The 20,781-nt window shown below is 42.7% G+C and overlaps 1 protein-coding gene across 3 annotated transcripts in view; it reads left to right on the top strand.

Annotated features, from left to right (window-relative positions):
- Positions 1-20,781, top strand: part of brd7 (bromodomain containing 7) — a 33,566-nt gene that overhangs the window by 1,264 nt on the left and 11,521 nt on the right. The window contains exons 2-13 of one of the 3 annotated variants that reach the window (XM_079496548.1): positions 155-384; positions 1,151-1,244; positions 1,400-1,457; positions 2,645-2,789; positions 6,537-6,647; positions 7,381-7,556; positions 11,137-11,257; positions 11,843-11,918; positions 12,641-12,748; positions 13,583-13,718; positions 18,115-18,226; positions 18,863-18,910. In XM_079496548.1, the coding sequence (XP_079352674.1) occupies positions 155-384; positions 1,151-1,244; positions 1,400-1,457; positions 2,645-2,789; positions 6,537-6,647; positions 7,381-7,556; positions 11,137-11,257; positions 11,843-11,918; positions 12,641-12,748; positions 13,583-13,718; positions 18,115-18,226; positions 18,863-18,910 (1,415 nt within the window). Of the gene's footprint in view, positions 1-154; positions 385-1,150; positions 1,245-1,399; positions 1,458-2,644; positions 2,790-6,536; positions 6,648-7,380; positions 7,557-11,134; positions 11,258-11,842; positions 11,919-12,640; positions 12,749-13,582; positions 13,719-18,114; positions 18,227-18,862; positions 18,911-20,781 lie in introns of all 3 variants that reach the window. The other 2 variants (XM_079496549.1, XM_079496550.1) reach the window with 2 other exon arrangements.

The following is a 20,781-nucleotide window of genomic DNA, read 5'->3' on the forward strand; positions in this document are numbered from 1 at the left end:
AATCACAATAAACTAATGATTATCATCCCATCCCTACCAGTGTGCAGAGTCTGCAGACTTTATTTTTCTGATACTGCCGTTTGTACTGCACCTGGGCTGCGGAAGTGCGTTCACTATCTAACCAAATGATGGTTGTTTGCCTGTGTGTGTGCAGAGTATGGAGAAAGGCCACTGAAGCTGGTGTTAAAAGTGGCTGGAAATGAAGTGACGGCCGGGAGCTCCAGCCGTGACAACTTCTTTGAGGATAGCAGCAGCAGCAGGCCGGCCGACCTCGACAAACCCAAGGACAAGGAGAAGGAGAAGGAGAAGGAGAAAAAGAAGAAGAAGAAGAAGGACAAGGAGAGGACCATTGGCTCGCCTGCCGACGATAAAGGGAAGAAGAAGGTAAAACCAGGGAGAATCTTCTGTGACACTTTACTTTAAAGGTCTGGTCTTAGTGGTCTATAATGCATTAGAATCACATTTATAATGAATGACCGCCAGAGACTGACCCTCCTCTATACTGTAACTCCAGCACTTTTCCTGGGCCTAGAAGTGGAACTGTGGAAAGTCCTTCTTAACTAATATTACACTTGGTTAACTCTTTGCCATAAGGTACTACAGTAGTATTCCACCATTAACCCCCATTGTATGTTGCATCCGAAAATCGGATGCACGAAGGACTACGGTGGACAGCTCACATAGTTTTACTAGAGTTATACCCCTTTGAAAATCCTACTATAATGGAGTGTCAATGGAGCCGAGTTGTAAAGGACCGTAGCTGGTGGTGACGGAGGCATTGCATAGCAACGGGAACAACGCTACAAGGTAATCTGCCAGTTGACGATTTGACGACGGTACGTATATATACAGACCTGGGAGAAAAATAATTAAGTTGATGGTTAATTGATGGTGAGGACCAACATTAAAGATGAGTTAATTGAACAAATTAATGTATCAAACGCTAATTACGTGCATGAATTTAAGCTCAAGTAAAGTGTGACCCATTGCGTTCTGTGCGCCACTGTCTCACTGTGCTGGAATGTCTCTCTTAGGTCAGATTTCCACATGATAGTCACAATGATAGGATTTACGTAAAATAAATCTGCAGTGTTGCCCGTTACACATCCCAATGTTGCCCTTGACAATTGTCATTTTCTGTGATCTTTAGATGGGAAAGAAGAAGAAGGGACAGGATGGAGATTGGGAGGAGCGGGAACAACAGAACAGGACTCCCATCCGCTCAGAAATTGACAAACTAGAAGGTAACCCTACACTGTTGAGCGATTGCAGTTTGTCAAGGAATGACAGCCTTGGAGAACAAGCATGGCTGTCACCGTAGAGTAATTTCATGAATAATCGCTAAGAAAATAATTTCCTTTGGTTTGGATGTGGTTTATAGTTGTATTTCCCTTCCCAGAAAAAGATCAGAGCCCTCTCCAGGAAGCTTTGAACCAGCTCATCAGGCAGCTACAGAGGTAAACTATTATTGTTTATTGGTAGGGATGCGTCATTATTCATTGAACATTTAAATATTATTTTAAAAAGGCTATAGTCATTCAAAGCCTGCCCAATGTGCCCATAGTAACTAACATTTTAATGCAGTGGTTCTCAAACCTTTCAATTTAAAGGATCCCCATAAGCAAATGGAACCGTAAGGGTCCATTTAGGTCCATTTGTTCACTCTCAGAGTTACAGATCTGTAAGGGTCCATTTGGAAACTGCTCACGGAACCCCAGTCCCTGGACCCCACTTTGAGAACCACTGTTTTAGAGTATGCCTAGTGTGAGTGTAATCATTTTTTGGTTTTGCATTGGACTTGCCATATTAGTGTAATGTACAAGGCTAGTAGCTAGGCTATACAGTACATTGCTTGATTTTGATTGGTCAATCGCCAAATTCAACGGTGTGTTATTTCTTGATAAACAGACCGCTCCGCTCTATAACAGACCGCTAACTAATCAAAGCCTCGGAGCACCTGGCTGCAGCCTCTGCACTGCTTGGATCTTATGCTGTACCCAACATGACAGCCATGAAAACTAACACACAATGTCATTTAACTAAACAACATGGTTTCAAGAATGATTTTGAAAGCGAGATTTGAAGGGAGAAATAGACGATGCAGTACCCGAAAATGTATTCCATTTGATCAACACTCACTTCCTTGTTTCCGAGGCGACTCGTTGCGCTCTGCAGGGCCAATTAGAACCGTAAGCAAGGCAAAACTTTGTTTTGTTGTCACTTTTGGGTAAATGTATTTATTTGTGTATTCAGTAGCCGTGTAATAAGCGGGATAATGTATGGCTGGGTGGTCATTGTTGATAGATAAATCACCCTGTCTGTGATTTATCTATCACCAATGACCACCAAGTCATACATTATCCCTTTATTCCCTTACATAACAAATGCATTCGCCCTGGTTCTGTGTATCATGTCAGCTGCTGATCTCACATGCTAATTGTGTGTGTGTGTGTGTGTGTGTGTGTGTGTGTGTGTGTGTGTGTGTGTGTGTGTGTGTGTGTGTGTGTGTGTGTGTGTGTGTGTGTGTGTGTGTGTGTGTGTGTGTGTGTGTGTGTGTGTGTGTGTGTGTGTCTGTGTCTGTGTCTGTGTCTGTCTCTGTCTCTGTCTCTGTCTCTGTCTCTGTCTCTGTCTCTGTCTCTCATAGGAAAGACCCCAGTGCATTCTTCTACTTCCCAGTGACTGACCTCATTGCACCTGGCTACTCTTCTGTCATCAAGCGGCCCATGGACTTCAGCACTATGAGGGACAAAGTTAAGAAGGACTTCTACCAGTCTCTGGATGAACTCAAGGTATCTCATCACTAGGGCTGTCACGATTACAAATTTAAGTGCGGTAACGTACACCTAATTTTAAAACCATAGGCATATTAATATAGTGGAGTTCTGCTCTGGTTTTGGTGAATATTAAGTAGTTCCAGTCATTTTGTGGGGGGCACAGGGGGCCACGCATTAAAAGTAAATGTATCGCTTCCGGTAGGCAGCTGAGTAAGATGGCAGCATAAACCCGCAGCTCCCGTATATATAAGTTTAACCCCCGAATAATACAAGTATAAAACAAATTCAAAGACGTGATAAAAGAGATATGAGCGGGGGGAGGAAAACGAGAAGTACAAAGAACAAAATGCAGTCGGTAAAGACAACGGAACGCGACGATAAGAAGTTGGAAGGAGAGCAGCATGGCGAGGGCACGCCACACCGAGACCTCGCTGGAGACCTACTCCATGGGATGAAGTATTTTATCACCAAAGAAATGTCAGAACTAAAGAAAGAGATTACGGACATTTTTTCAAAATTCAAAGAAGAGTTTAAAAGAGACATGCGACAGGAGTTTACAAACTTCAAATTAGAAATAAATACCAAACTCGAAGCGATCAACAAGGAAGTACAAGAACAACAGAAAGAGGTGAGAGAGATGCAAGACCGAATAACAGAAACGGAGGCATGGAACGCGGAAGCCAAGGACGCGATTTTGTTGCTTCTGAACCAACAGAAAAGAATGCAATCAAAGATAACAGATTTAGAGGCCAAGTCACGTAAAAACAACATCCGTATATTCAACGTGGCAGAATGTGCAACTGAAGACAACAATGTGACTGACTTTGTGAAGAAGTTGTTACAACGAGAGCTCAAGTTGTCTGAGCATACAGATCTTGAAATACAAAGCTGTTATCGTGCGACCATACAGAAGCCCCCAGAAGGAGCCAATCCGAGGTCCATCGTGGTTAACTTCCTACAGTCCGAGACCAAAGAGAAGATACTTAAAGAAGCCTGGAAGGCGGACATTAAACTGGATGGAAAGAAGCTATCCTTCGACTATGATTATCCAGTGGAAGTGCTTATGAAACGAAAATCTTATGCCGAAATCAAAAAAGTGTTAAAGCAAAACGGAGTGGGATTCTCGACGCCCTTCACGAAAATGAAGATACGATGGGAGAATGGACCGAAGGTATATGACAACGCGCTGGAAGCAGCCCGAGACATGAGAACGAGAGGATTGGACGTCCAGGTGAGGGAGCCAGAGGCCACGGTGGAGGAAAGAATTAGAGGAGCGGCAGCTTCACAGTGGCAACGCGCTGGAAGGAAGGAGGGACTGGAGATGGGGGGGAGTGACGTGCTCTCGCCAGAAAATCGAGCCAGGGCTCTGAGGCGAGCGAAGCAGAGACTGCAGGAGTTCCGAAAATAAGATAGCCAAATAAAATACTTCTCGTTTTAAATACAAATTGCCATGACGGGGGTAAGGGTTTGTGAGTGTTTGTTGATTTTGTTGGACTTTTTCTAGTAGGATGGAAAGATCCCTTGTAGGACCTTTCTATCGCTAGAGAGGGGCCCTCCAACTAGTGGAGGCTATACCCCTCTCCCACCAACAGGGGTTTGGGGCAAGGGGAAGGAGCCCCTTTTGTTTTGGGAGTCTTTTTTCTTTTCTTTTATTTGTCTTGTTTTGTAAAGTTGTGTTTGTTGTTTTTGCAGTGTGAGGGGGATACAAATGAGGGGAAAGAAAACCCAAGATGCAACGTAACGATTTAAGGGAGATGTCGTTAAATATTAATGGGTTAAATAGTCCAATTAAAAGATTTGTAATGAAGAAATTAACATACATTGAGATTGCAAGAGGTAATATTCACAGAAGATGGGAGAAATGGACTGAGTATAGATTTCAACAGGTCGACACTGATGATAATAATGGACATTCATGAATGGACTGGAATATCTAGGTTGCTTGTTTTAAAGTTGCTAATGATGAACAAGAACCCTTACAGTGTGTCTGCAATTCTATGTTTTTCTGCAAATAAAAATTAAGTTACAAAAAAAAGTAAATGTATCCACAAAACTAGCGTCATTTGTATTGTTGACCTATTTCTAAAATATAGCGCAACTTTCGTTCAACTTTGACCCCTCTATCACACAGAACAATTTTTTGGACGTAGTGACACAAAAAAACATAGTTCCGTGTGATAGAGGGGTAAAAAATGAACGAAAGGTGCACTATATGTTAGAAATCAACAATACAAATGACGCTAGTTTTGTGAATTAACTTACTTTTAATTTCGTGGCCCCCTGTGCCACCCACAAAATGACCAGAACTACTTCATATTTCACCAAAACCAGAGCAGAACTCCCACCACGGGACTCGGGCAATCGATTAATACAGTTGCAACCACTATATTAATGGCAAGTATTTGAATACAGCTTAAGTTTAAAAAAAAAATGGAACTACCCCATTCAAGGACCACGTCACCACTTTTCAACCTATCTTCATATAATTGGTCCTCACTTATGTTCATGATAAAATTTCACAAAATAATTCTACTGTTTATTATAATAGGAGGCGGGGGCTGTGTGCAGTTCCGAAACCTGTCCACCATCGATTTTTATTATCGTGAGAACAATGGCTTCCATTTTCACATTGCAACTTTTCAGGAATAGAAAGCCTGGCGTTTCTTTAAGCTTGGATTCCCCGTCGATGATGTCACTGGTGGACGGGTTTCTGAACTGCCCACAGCCCTCCTATGAGACACAGACTGAGTAGAAAAGAATTGTAGCATTTTATCATCATGAACATATATGAAGGCAGGTTGAAAGTGGTCCTTAAACACAATGATTGCCGGGATTCAAAAACTGGGATGCATAATGTTGCTTGCTTACCTTGCAATGATTACGATAAAGTCTCTCTAGAAGCATTAATATTCTAAACGAGAGGCATGTTGAAGTCAGAAATGAAGACAGAAGTATGCCCCATCTGATCAAAACCATGGAGAGCTCCCTAGATTAGGAGAGACGAGCCATTCTTTCTGAGCCGTAAACCAAGGACTATTTAAAGAGGACGGGACTGGAAGGAAATAAACATGTGCAGTTGAGACCAGGAAGTTGTACATGACATCATAGATATGGCACAAATGGCCCAGCAGTTGGCGTGATGCCACTGAAAGGAGAGATACTTGTACATATGTCACATCCTACCAACATTACTGTCTGTGTGATGATCCATGCTGGGACTTACTTATCCACTTGCTGGTAAAACGTTAATATAAAAGGTAAAATGCAATGACGTGACATGATACAAGCATCTCTCCTTTCAGTGGCATATCATGCCATCTGCTGGGCCATTTGTGCCATATCTATGATTTGTATTTTTCTTTCCTTCCAGGGAGCAACATGGAGTCCACCGTACGGTCTTCGCTTCCCGTCCTCTTTAAATAGTCCTTGCCGTAAAACAAGGAAGTGAATCAGATTTCTTTTGTTTGATATCAATGAAAAAGCGATAGGACATGTGTACACGTCCACTGGATCCGTCGGTTGAATTTCATATGACGTTTCCAACACGTCCTATGGTCTGGGATATTTCATAAAAGCAAATGTTAAAGCCTCAGTCTGTGATGTCTTCACCTGGTTGGCAGTATGTAGAACAGCAGGAACATCATAAGTGTGGGTGGGGGAGGGGCTCCTTTCACACCGTTTTCCAAATCGGACACAGTTTTTCAGTCATGATATTTAATTTCGCTTTAATCCATGAACGTGGCTTTTTGTCGCCTGCTGTAGGAGGATTTCAGAGTCATGTGTGAGAACGCCATGAGGTACAACAAAGCTGAGACCATCTACCATAAAGCTGCACGCAAGCTGCTGCACTCTGGAATGAAGATCCTCAGCCCGGTAGGAACACCACCACCACCAGATGACAGTTCTACATAAACCCTGGGCTCGGGACCCATTTGTGGGTCACGGGCACATCTTTATGGGTCCCTTTCATTTTTGTTTCCCACATTTTGTTTTTAATTATTATTTAAAAAATGTCATTCCCAAAAATTGTCACGAATTAAATATCTTTTTCTCCAGTTATTTCATAAAGCAATCAAAGAAATTAAAGGTTAAAAGGTTTGGAAACCACTGACCATAAACAGTCTTCTGTTAGCCACTTTTAGGGGCTGTGTCCAGATTTTGAGATCTTAAATCTTAAATTCTCCAAAACAAAAACAAATGGCAGATGTATAAGCTATTTAGTTTTTTTATATGGCTGGAAGATGTTGCTTGCAGTTGCCACAGTTCTACACTAGGTGGTGATAGATGTCTCCAAATAATACATAGTAATTACTCTAACACATGTCACACTGTAAAGTATGACTAACCTACTGTCAGAAGATAAAGAGACAACATTTCTGAGTAGAGATGCTCAAATATAACTATCAATATAACATCATTGTTTGTAAATTTTGAATGAATACATTTCAGACAACTTAGGTCAGGATTTAGAACATGATGGTGTGTTAAAAAAAGAAGAAAAAAAGAAATCGAAACTTTGCCATGGACAAGACCAAGTCTTTGCCACGGACATATTGATGACCCCTGTTCAAATGGTTATTTTTTTGTCTTGTTCCTGTTGTCAAAGGAGAGGCTGGAAAGCCTGAGGCAGAGCATCGACTTCATGTCGGGCCTGGACCCCTCTGGCAAGCCAGGCAAGGTGGAGGAGGAGGGGAGGGCCTGCGGTCGGGACCACATCGTCACGGATGCCAGTGAGAGCTCCCAGTCCCCCACCGTTGGCACACCAAGATTTGGCACACCAAGGTTTGGTTATCTCTTTCTCTCTTTTAACGCTTTGTGTACCCACACAACACTTAAAAAAAAACCCCAGGGTGCCCACTTTTTACATTGATTTTTTTGACATATATATTTTTTTTTTATAAAAACCAAAAAAAAAAAACTACATACGGGACGTTTCCCGTCTGTGGACATCTTGGGCACACAACCTGTTAACCCATTAAGACCCATTCAAATGTCTTCTGTATCCTAATAGTTTTCTCCAAAACGTATGTTGCTATATCAGTGGTGCTCAAAATTGTTTCATGTCAAGGACCCCCAAAATGATATGCATTTGGCCACCGACCCCCATCCTTAGTTTTATTCTATTTTAGTGGCCCGTAGTACAGTTGCACAATTAACCAAAAATATATTGAGACGGAAATTTTGAACCGACTGACTTAATCCTGCTCATTTAGGTTCATTAATCGAGAAGCAGGGTTTTTTGTGATCATTTGTTTTCAATTTGTTTTATACTTATCAATGAGACTAAATCGACGCAACGCTAGATGTGCTATTTTCAATATTTATTTTAAACTGTTCCTTAATCGTAATCGATTCAACAGTTGCCGGTAGACAGTGAGACAGTGCAGGGTTGGAGAGCCACATGAGTAAGGAACTTGTCTTCCTAACCATTTAGGATGGCCTTGGATTACCTAGGATTAAATCCAAAACCAGCCAAGTAGCCTTGGGAACAAGAATCTCCTGTTTCTGTGGCGTGAGGCAGCTTGATGTACAAGACAAGTACACTTTCCCTGAAGAAGTCCGAAAGGTCGAAACGTTGGTTTCTTTTCAATAAATATACAGCATCGTGGCTACGTGTGTGCAGCCTTTTCTCATTTTTACAAGACAAGTACACTCCCTGGTCATGCAGCTAGTATGTCGCAGGGACTTGACCCCCAATCCAACCTTGCTGAGTGCCAAGCAGTGTGGCATAGGGTCCCAGTTTGGTATGATTGAACCCCGGACTCCCTCAATGAATCTCAGGGCGGACATTCTAACCACACCGCCACTGGGTGAAAAAAGTGTGTCCACAAATGGACATAGTACACATACACATAGGGTGCTGGGATGGAGGTCGTCTTCACCATTAATGACGGCCTTGGAGGCCTGACCTAGGATTTAATCCAAGGCCATCCAGAGCATGCATGGAATGCATGTCCACAAATGGAAATACATGCCAAAAGTTTACAAAGAAAGCATGCAGCCACACACTGGCTGCCTCCCAATTAAATCATGATGAATCGTAGATTGAACCATCATAATATAAAATACTACACAATTCAAAGAACCTGGTAATGAAATAAGATATATACAAAGCTTAAATTGACTCTTGAAAAGGATATATTTGGATATCATGTCAGACTACCGTACATAGAACTGAGCATACTGTAACTGTCGTTTGGCAACATCATATGTCCAAAACTGCTTTGCTTCGCACTGCGTTTCGAGCTTGCAGATTTGCTACTACAATATGTTGATCTACCTCTACTGCCATAGTAGAGACTTTTTCATCATTGGCTGCCTCTAGGCTGCCTCTAAGCCAATGGGAGACTTACCCATAACACCCATTGGCATAAAACCCATACTCTGAACGCTGCAACGTGAAGCCCTATTGCCTGCATACTCTGGGTGCTGCAATGTGAAGCCGTGAGCTGAGGCAGAGGCTGAGGCACACAAACTGATTATAGCTGTTCATAAACAAGAGCTTGCTGAAGCTGGCAATTATGACCGAGTCATTCTTGTTATTGTTTCTGCCCCACAGCAACGATATGGCCTGCAACCTGACAAATAAGAAAACGGCACAGGACATTGTATATTTTACACAACATCATATCCACTATACCAGGAGTTACCAAACTCTTTCATATGTTGTGGAAACAAGCTCCAAAACGGGGTTGAGAGTCAGTACCACAACCTGAAGAAAACCTTATTGGGCCACTGTGTCCTTTTTCCCCTTGGTCGAGTGAATCAGTCCTTTAAATTGTGCCAAGGAGCTGGCTGGCGGCAGAGAATGTACGGAATGCCTCTGTGAGCTGAGCATGCTCCGTCTTGCAGTCAGTCAGCATGTCTCCCATGTTTTCATGCTAGACAAAACCTGGGCGTTGTCCCCAAAGGTACAACACTGACTCATAACATCCTCATTTTTCTGCTCCGATGCATTACATTTAGGGATGTATATAAAAGTGTTGATTACTTATTTCTATTAATAATGATTATTTGAATAATTCATTTTTTTGTCTCTTTTTATTTGTATTTGTATTTTTTTTTTTTTTTTTTTTTGTTGATATTGTTATGGGGATTTGCTAAAAATGCTCATCAAATGACCATTTATTATTATAAACCTTTGGGCAGGTGGAGTTTGCTTTAGAGTTGTCCGGCCGGGCCAGTGCACGTTTGAGTGAGGTGTCTGAGGACACAACTGTCTTTAGTTTGCTATAAACACAACACATCTGTCTAAACACCAGTGGGCTCTGTCTTCCCCTCTACCAGTGTATATGTCCAATAGGACATGCCATGCAGTGCTGTACCTTATGAATAAGTGGTCGGAATTCACATTAAAGTAATGAAGGGCAGATGGGATAAAAGGCCGTATGGGCAAATTCTTTGTGGTTCTGGGCATTCTGTTGCCTCGACCAGAGGGCAGCTTATGAAACTCATTACATTTGGAACATAATAAACTCAGCAACAAAAGTTTGGAAACTTAACTTTGGTCCATTATTCCTCCACTTTAATAATACCAATTTGTGTTGTATTTTATATCATTTTAATCGTTGATTAGTCACCTTTACAACGAGGTATAGCTTGTAAGGATCAGGCATTCGCGGAATGAACAACACAGCTAAACGTGTGGGTAGCGCCTCCAAAACATTTGCCAAAATGGCAAGTGGTTGGTATTCAAAAATCGGAGGCGCAACCCACACGTTTAGCTGTGTTGCTCATTCCATGAATGCCTGATCCTTACAAGCTATACCTTGTTGTAAAGGTGACTAATCAACGATTAAAATGATAAAATATCTTAAAGTGAAGAAATAATGGACCAAAGTTAAGTTTCCGAACATTTGTTGCTGAGTTTATCTACAGAACCAAACGCAAATGCCCATGACACATTGATTCAGAGAGACTTGCTGTATTTGTAAAAAAAAACATTGTATGCAATGGACGTTAAGTATCTCATCTACTCTTTCGTATTCACTCGGATTTAACCACTTAAAACATATTTTATCAGGAGGGGGCGAAAATTATGAGCAAAATTGAAAGGCCTTTAATACATTAAATTGTAGGGTGGTTTCATGTGAAAATAGCCAATCTACAAGCTGACGTCGTGTTGTGGTGCGATCATGATTTTCCATCTGGATCCGTCTTCCTCTGTGACTCCTACAACATGCATGTCGTCTCAACTGAGTCACCTCATCCATAAACCTCCTCTTTGGCCTTCCTCTTCTCTTGCCTGGCAGCTCCAATTTCAGCGTCCTTCTCCCCATGTACCCCTCATCTCTCCTTTGCACATGTCCTTTTCATCGGAGGCTGTCATGTGTGAGCTGCCACTTTGTGTGTTCATCCCCAGACAGGACAAGGACTCTAAAGAGGAGGCCCTGAAGGCAGAGAATTTGAAAGAGCTGCAGGAGATCCGCAAACTCATTGGAGAGAGTGGAGGCAAGCTGTCTAACAGGGTGCTCCAGTGTGAGGTGAGAACTGTCTTAACGGGGTGCTTCAGTGTGGGGTGAGAACTGTTACACACAACACCAAAGTGTTCAGGCCAGCCTGGTGATAGGCGGTGTTCAGGGCTTGTTCAACAGTCTGATGGTAGCTGGCTGGACGCTGTTCATAAGTCTGGTGGTCTTGCTTTTGATACTGTGGTAGACCACCACCACATAAAGCTGTTGCATGTTACCTGACATGTGGAAAATATAATATACCCTACATTAGCCTCTTAAGTCAACTTTATCACATTTGGAAATAATCTGATCATTTTATGATGTATATAGTCTGAAAAATACTAGGCGGATTTTCACATATTTCACTGATAATAATAGTCTTGCAATTTGATATTTAAAATAGATATTTGACAAGGGCTCCTAGGCTAAAATTCAATAACTGACCCTAACGAACCATCATGCAAAAAATTACGCTTTTATCCGCAATTGCACTATCCTTTCACTAAGCCTCCGGACTATTAGTATTCTCGTGTTTGTTGTACTGAATTGAAGAAGAGTGAACATGTTAAGTGTCTCCCCAATTGAGTCGACCCATATCATCAATGTTTTGTGTAGTTGGAGTTTGTCAGAAGGAAGAACGACGGTTCAACCACCCTGGGCATCCTCAACCCAGTGGACCTATCAGTTGGAGGTAGGTGACAAAAACTAAGTGGCAGAGATGAATATTATAAACTCTGAATGTGTAGTTTGTAATTGTGTGTGTGTTTGTGAGAGAGAGAGAGACTAAAGGTCCCTGCACACTGCTGCGTTTTTCTGATTTTTAGCGTCTGTTTTCTGAAAAACGCGTCCAGTGTGCAACCACCTTAAAGGTGGTTGCACACCGACCGCGTTTTTCGGAAAACCGATGGAGAAACGCCGCTAAAAATCGCGCCCGGTGTGTGGAGACCTTAAGGCCTTGATTAGGCGACAACGGTACTAGAGAAAACGGAAAAATAAATGATCAGAGGTGCCTTCCATGTACGTCATTTTCGAGGGTTTAAAGCGCATCAAAATCTTTAGAAACGTTCCGCCTCGCAACTCTGTGTAAAGAAGATGCAATACGGGGGAAACGGCAAAATGTGTGATGTCATAGCTCACGGCGCGTGTGGTATTACATCAACGTTAACAAACCGTTGTGATAGGAAGAACAACGGAAGTGGTTCTATGCATGCTGACTGGTCTATAGATCTGGCAGCCTGTCTCACAGTGCCAACCTAGCCGCCTGGCATGCACACAACAGCGTTTTCAATCACTTCAGCGTCTCCGCATAAACGCAGAATAAAACGTGAGAACGCAATGGCACTTTGTCGTTTTCTGTTCTGATCGCTACTGTGTAAACGTGGCCTATAAGGTACTGCCTGTGTGTTGTACCAGATGTGGGCTACTGTCCGGTGAGGCTGGGCATGATGACCAGCAGGCTGCAGAGTGGAGTTAACTGCCTGCAGGGCTTCAGGGAAGACAAGAGGAACAGAACCACTCCAGGTAAATACACAAACCTCTTATCTCTCTCTATCTATTCTAACTTAAAAAATAATAATAATTATAATCATTCTTTGTAAATGATTGCCGTACTTGGATCACACTACAGCGTTGCACGTCGTAAGTAGCATCATGCTGCGCTTCGAGCTTGTGGGTCTTCTCTTGATATTTTTTTATTTGGATCCTGAAATGTAACAGTTTTTGACATATGAGGTTTCCACTAGGGGTGGGCAAAAAAAAATTATTCAAATGTATTTGTTATTTGTATTTATTTATTAGGCCATGGGGTCAAGCACATACTGTATGCATAATATAGTTATGGTGACCCAGGAGGCAAATCCATAGCATAATATATCGTCTCAATCAGATGGAAACCTCATGTCAAACTGTTACTTTTCAGGATTAAAATGCAAAAGTAACAGATCTACAAGCTCAAAATCTGTCGATTCGTGCCGCATTTCGAGCTTGTGGATCTGATACTTATGATACTTTTTTGTGATGCTGAAGTATGATCAAGTAGGGCGTTAATAACAAAAATTGCCCTACAGCAACAATAATGGTGATCCAGGGGGAAAATCATGTCACGTTTCCCAGAATGCTGACTGAATCGTATGTCACCAGACTCGCCACCATATTGGTCAGGGCAACTTGCCATATTGTAACTCCGCCCCAGGAAATATGCCTGTGTCGTATATTAGTAGTTTAGTACCATTGATTACTTTATTAACAATACAGGTACTACAGTATTGTCTAAAACATTCTTTCACCTGTTCTATAGCCATTGGACAAACAATGGGGAAAAAACATAGTTTCTAATGCCGTTCCTTATGTCCTCAGTGGCCTACATGAGCTACGGGCCGTACACCTCCTACGCCCCCACCTACGACTCCAGCTTCGCCAACATCAGCAAGGACGAGTCGGACCTCGTCTACTCCTCCTACGGAGAGGAATCCAGTCTGCAGGGCTCAGAGAGGTATGGCACGCAAATAACACTCTACAGTATAACCTGAAGAAATAGAGGGTATGCGAATGCATAAAGTGAGTGGAAAATCGAGTGGCAAAGTGAGTTTACACACAACAAAAGTCATGATCTAATTGGCAGATTGGATGAAACCTCATGGGTTTTCCACTTAAGCCGTCAGCCTTCGGCCAAAATGTCCACTTGGCTGTAAGGAACAATGCAGTCTCTAGGGGCTGCTAGTGGGGATTATAGAGGGTATGCGCAATTGCGCATGCATAGACATTCAGATTAGTAGACGTTCCCGCATAACATCCAGGTATGATGATGTCACATACCCTCTATTGCACGTGGAGAAGGAAGGCAAGTCTGCACACCGTGTACCAATACCAGTTTTTCCTTCCCGATACCGATTCCCATAACTTGCAATACTGAGTACCGATTCCAACGGTTCTGACAGTGGGATCCAGGGACTCAGGTTTTCTTGAGGGGGTTCCAAATCGACCCTTATAGGTCTGTAACTCTTTAAAGGACCACTTCACCACTTTTCAACCTATCTTCATATAATAGGTCCTCACTAATAATCATGAAAAAATGGTGCAATTTTATTCTACTCGCTCTGTGTCTCATAGGAGGGCTGTGGGCAGTTCAGAAACCCGTCCACCAGTGACATCATCGATGGGGAATACAAGCTAATAGAAACTGCAGGCTTTCTAGTCCTGAAAAGTTGCAATGTGAAAATGGAAGTCATCGTTCTCACGATAATGAATATCTAAACATTTTTGTAAAAAATCTGCCTAATGATGATGTCACTGGTGAACGGGTGTCTGAACTGCCCACAGCCCTCCTATGAGACACGGACTGAGTAGAAAAAAATCGTGCCATTTTATCATGATTATTAGTGAGGACCTATTATATGAAGATGGGTTGAAAAGTGGTGAAGTGGTCCTTTAAGAGTGTACCAAATGGACCCATTGGGTCTATTGCACACTCAAAGTTATGGTGGTTCCTTGAAATTAAATAGTTTTAGGGCGGATTCACACTGAGTCCGATTGATTCGAACTGTTCCCGAATAAGATTGCCTGGTCCCCGCTGGCCATGATTGACATTGGCCTTCATTCTACCACACCCGAGTAGACCGAATTCAACTGCAATGATAGGGGTGCTGTGTCCCCTGGTACAAAATCCTTTAAAATATCGGTTTGCAGGCAAATGCTTATGCATTTGGGCAGTCCTTGCTCTCAAAGTGTATGGGAACCACTGGCCCTGAGGCTTTCCTGGATGATTAGCCTTCAGATGACTGTTTCTTCCTGGCTTTGTTTGCATACTGTAAGGAGGAGGGAGGAGGTGTTTGTTTATCATTGTTGGGCTTTGACCTAAAAAAACCACACGTTGTGTCTGCTTACCCCAGTATTCTGGGAAGATGGTCTCGTTACTTTCTGTATAATTACCCCGAGGTTCAACTAAAGCGTCTCAGCTGTTCTGCTGGTGGTGGTCCCAAGTACTGTGCTTAAGTCATTTCTTTGAGGGGCACTAGCCCCTCCTATGTCCATCTTTTGTCTGCCAATGTTTGTGTGAACACAAACATTGGCTGATGATCGGCTGATCACCCCATAGCGATGATTTGATTGGCTGAGGAAAGTACATATTGAGGATAAAAAGTGAGGGCAGAAAATTGAAGATGCCAATTGTGATTGGCCGGAATGACATTTGTGATGATTTGATTGGCTGAGCACAGAATGTGATGTATGATGATAAGAGCGCCCCTCACTTCACAGCACAAGTGTGATTCTTTTTATATATTTTTAATTAACTGGAGTATCAGATGACTACAGCGATCATGTGTACCGATTTGCGTGAGATTTGGATGAAATCTGTAATATAATAATATATTTGCAGAAATTGGCCTCATGGAGGCGCTATAACCGGCAGATGTGGAGGGATGCAGGGAAACTGTTTTTCCATGGCCTCTAGGGAGTGCGCATACAAAGTTGTACACAGATCGATGCAGTTATAGGTCAAAACAGGAATTGCCCTGTTATAGCGCCACCGTGAGGCTGATTTGGAGAAAAGAATAGTGGCATGTCGTGCTGGGCCTAGTGGAAATGTGCATGTATAATTTCACGGAAATTGCACACTGTTTGTGATTTGTGGCATTTTGTTCGAAACGGACCAATCATCTGAGCTTTGGAAGCTAATCTTAGCCAATGGATGGAAGATGGGAAATGGTACAGATCCGTGTTGGTCACATGACTATGGAGATAGTGTATACCGAATTGTGTGATGTATGGATAAAATGTGTACGAGTAATCTACAGAAATGTGTTTTGCCTAAATCGGCATCATGGTGGCGCTATAACAGGCCTTTGAGGAATATTTGGGGCAGAGGTTCGTCGTTGGCATCCAGGCAGTGTGTGTGCAAAGTTTGGCATGGATCGGGCCAACGGTGCCGGAGTTTAGCTGGTAATGGACAGACGGACGGACGCACGCACACACGGACTGAGTGCAAAACATACTCTCTCCCCATGCCTTCGGACTGGTGGAGACTAGGGATGCCAAACGACTCATATTTGGCCAATCGATAAATCGAGGCCGCAAATCGACGAGTCGATCGACTTTTTTTCCTATTTATTTTCCTTTTTTTTTTTTTTTTTGTTGCTGCGCAGCAGTTGAGGAGAACGCAACTATGCATTCCTTTAAGCAACACAACTTCTGCAGCTGCATCCATATGTTTAGAATTTGCATCAATGATCAAAGCCCAATAATAAAAAATAAACTTTATTTTGTAAACAACGACACTGAAGGAGCAGCGGCGCTATCGGCTGCTATGCTATCAGCTAGTCCCAACTCAAGTGTCTGCAGCAGCCTGTCACAAGTCCCGTAATGAACTGATACGGGACGCACGTTGTTCCGTATTTTAATGTCGGGTCGGGGAATAAATACAGTATGAATGACGGCGGGATTTATTTGACAACGCTGTCCTGCTTTCTTCACGAGAAGAGAAGAGCGCTCACAGCTCAGAACAGAGCGGACCTGTCTTTGAGCGTGAGCAATGAGATGCGAATTGCGAACCTGGGGTCTGGGGGCTCAGAGCTGCAGCCATTGGCTCATGATACGAGCACACGACCAATGGGACAGAGCATTCAGTGTTGCTAAGATACCCTTCCCCTTCACCCCACACCCTTGGACGATGGCGCTCTAACTGCAGCCAGGGCATGCATGTGAGGTGCGGCGCTGACAGGCGCAAAAAAAATAAAAAATAAAATAAAAACGATTTTTCGACTCATACGTTTTTGAGTCGCGGAAGGCATGAGTCGAAAATCGAGTCGATTTTCAACTTTTTTCAACATCCCTAGTGGAGACAATAATAAACAGACCTGCAAGCATTGCATTGTGAGCCCAACCTAAAGACAGGGAGACCCATGTTACAGAACAAACACTATACTGTATAGAGTCTATAGCAATGATTACTGACAGTTTTTTAACCCATTTGCTGCCTCCTGCTAGACGCAGAGCCAACTGCAGACTGCCAAGCCGTTTTCAATGTAGCACACGCTGGACTCGTATCCTGTTTGGGTGTCCATCTTTGATGCTAAATAAATGGCATCAATGCTAGCGAGCTAAAATGAAACTTGAGCCAAACTTGCTCTAGAAAGCGCCAATGTTTCCATCTAGGACCACTGGATAATCAGCAAAAACCTCTGAACATTGCGCGTTTTATCCAAACCATGGAGAGCTCCGTAGATTGAGAGTTATTCAGCTTTTTAGTCAGCCTGTATAAAGGGAGGTGAACAGCAGTGTGGTTGCGCAATCCGGTCTAGGATCGCTAAAGAAGGAAAGGCCAAGCCAAAAAAAGAATAAAAAATAAATAAATCAGCGCTCCGGTTTGATATTAATAATGAAGCTTATCAGACGGAACATTACGCCAGAAGCAGTTGCTGGTTGGATTCCTTCTGACGGAACGTTCCACCAGGAGCAGTTAATTTGTTAACACTTCTATATTCCAGGAAGAGAACAGCTGTAGTTTCCATTAGCTTGAATTCCCCGCCAATGATGTCACAGATGGGTACCTTTGAGACTGCGCATGTAGAAAGAAATGCAATGAAAAGGGGGAGGTTGGACCTAGAGTTAAACATGATTTATACTTAGTTGCGTGGCTGTGTCATGCACAGAAAAATAGTTGATCTATAATCTCATAACACGTTGCTTCGTGAGCTTGTAGATTGACTATTATGTGGCTTTAGGCTTGTGGCAAAACAAATTGATAAATGTATTTACCGGTACAGTGTTCATGAAGTTGCCGTCCTAAAATGTTGATGTACTCACAAGTATAGTAATACAAACGTGTCCTCACAAGTATAGTAATACAAACGTGTGTGTGTGTGTGTGTGTGTGTGTGTGTGTGTGCGCAGCATCTCTGAATTCCTGACCAAATCAGAGGAGTACACATATCAGCTGGCAGACAACCTCCTGGATGCCATGACCAACGGAGAACATTCAAAATGCCTCAAGCACACCGAGCCGGTAAGTAGAGATGTGCAAATTAACCAAATCCATATTTAGAACCAATAATCGAATGAGAGAGAAGCATTAAATAAATAATATTATCACTATTACTATTACTACTTGTTTTATTGCTTATGTAGTCACTATTCATTGATTCACTCGTATCCAAATCCATTTGAAAAAAAAGCTTCTCACTGCTCAGGTCAAATAGGCCTATTGATATGCGATTAAAATGTGATTAATTGAGATGAATTAATCACAAAGCCTCCAATTAATTAGATAACGTTTTTTAATGAAGTCCCAACCCTATTCTTTATAGATCTAGCTTCAAATAAAAAATCTAAAAAAGGTTAAATGTGTCAGATCGCACCGTATCGAATCGCATCAAATTCCACGAAATTGCACAAATCGCATCGATTTGGACTGAATCGAATCGTTCTGTATATAAAATGTCTCCGAATCGCATCATAGCCCATGCGTATCGATACGTATTGAATCGTCTTGTAAGGGAGAGATGCACACCCCTAATATATATATATATATAAATACACTACGTTTGTGCTACACTCTTGTATGACGAAGTAGGGCACTAAAACTTAAAGCCTATGAGATTGTTCTGTTGTTCTTTGTCATAGTATTTCTCTGACTTCCCAGCAGGCGCAGGAGCCAAAGAAAACACAGAAGGACAGGGATGCCATGGAGGTAATGTTACATTTTCATACCCTACTTTTATCATTTTATTCCCATTTTTAAATCATTTACAAAATCACATACCATGGTAATTGAAAGAAGTCTTTAAACTAGCGACTGAAAGCATAAAGTATTTATGACTGATTATAATGTTTACTAAGGTAATAAAATCAAGTGTAAAGTCCGGCCAAATACCCATTCACTTGAATGGAGTGTCGGTGCTTCTTCCAGCAGGAGGGGAAATAGTGACACCTACTCGGCCATTAATGAGAATTGCGGGGAACTCTGCACTTCCTTATTGGCTTAATTTAAAAAATGTGGATGCTTGCCACCTGGTTCACCTCAGCCCAGAGGTTGTGTAAGGCCATAGATCTCCTGACAACCCCCCTGTCTCTCTCTGGTGGATTGATTTAGTGCAGGTAAATAGAGCACGGCTGGTTTTACATTACGTTATTATGTGTCGAACACCTTTTTAACTCATTAAGTCACCAGACTGCTTTCGCACATGGCACCCAGCTGTGTCAACACGGCGTGACGTCGGGTCTTGAAGCAGTGAAACAAATCCAACACGTGGAAAGAACATTTCCCGCCGCTGGCTCCCCTCACCCCATGAGAGCCCCCCTCACCTTGATTTGATTTATTTATTAGATCCCCATTAGATTACTGTGAATCACAGCAGCTACTCTTCCTGTGGTCTTAAACATATCAAAACATTTTTGATTATTATTACATACATTCACATACAACATTCATCCAACACAACACAAAACACCAACTCATGATCCGTCTACTACATCTGATAGCTAGCTCTACAGTACAATCCAATCTTCAACCTTGAATAAATATACATTATCTCTTTCACATCTCTTGAGTGAACAAAAACAACTTCAGCTTCTTCTTAAAACTCATATAGTTATCCTCATAGACAAAACAATTACCGTTAGGTAATGAGTTCCATGCCACCATTGCTCTGTAATGGACTGTTCTTTGTTTAACATTTGTTCTACATGAAGGAGCAGGAAACGACCCTCTGACTACCGAGTAAAATAATGGTGTATTTGAGAACAATGATAAATTATTGCTGGGGTTATAGTTGTGATGATGTTTTTAACAAAACAATAATGAATAATCCAACCTACTTTTTACACTTAAAGGTATATTCAGTGATTTGACTTAATTCAAATATCACTTATTTTTTCTTTTTTTCTGGATAATCCTCCCTACTATAGAGTGTGCTGACCATATAAGGAGTTCCTCCCTGTCCCCAGTGAGCCCCTGGGGTAAAAAAAACCCTAGTTTCAGTTTTGGTGGCGGGTGGCAAAACCTTCATCCAATCAGGATGAGAGGGGCCTTCTTCCAATCATGATCGAGTGGGGGCGGGCCTTGGTGCACATGCTGTTGGCCTGTTGCACTTCCCCCCACTGTAGAGCGTGCATGTGCACATTTTGTTACCGGGGCGGACTGGGTGGTTTTCCAAATCACCCAAATCACTGAATGCTCCTTTAACCACACTAAATAATTGTTCATTGTACTTACTCTTGTAGCCCCCCTCACCTCTCCCCATGAGAGCCCCCCTCACCTCACCCCATGAGAGCCCCCCGCACCTCACCCCATGAGAGCCCCCCTCACCTCACCCCATGAGAGCCCCCCTCACCTCTCCCCATGAGAGTGCCCCTCAGCTCACCCCATGAGAGCCCCCCTCAGCTCACCCCATGAGAGCCCCCCTCACCTCTCCCCATGAGAGCCCCCCTCAGCTCACCCCATGAGAGCCCCCCTCACCTCACCCCATGAGAGCCCCCCTCAGCTCACCCCATGAGAGCCCCCCTCACCTCACCCCATGAGAGCCCCCCTCAGCTCACCCCATGAGAGCCCCCCTCAGCTCA

This window comes from Electrona antarctica (genome assembly GCF_951216825.1).
Source record: "Electrona antarctica genome assembly, chromosome: 3".
Lineage (NCBI taxonomy): Eukaryota > Metazoa > Chordata > Actinopteri > Myctophiformes > Myctophidae > Electrona > Electrona antarctica.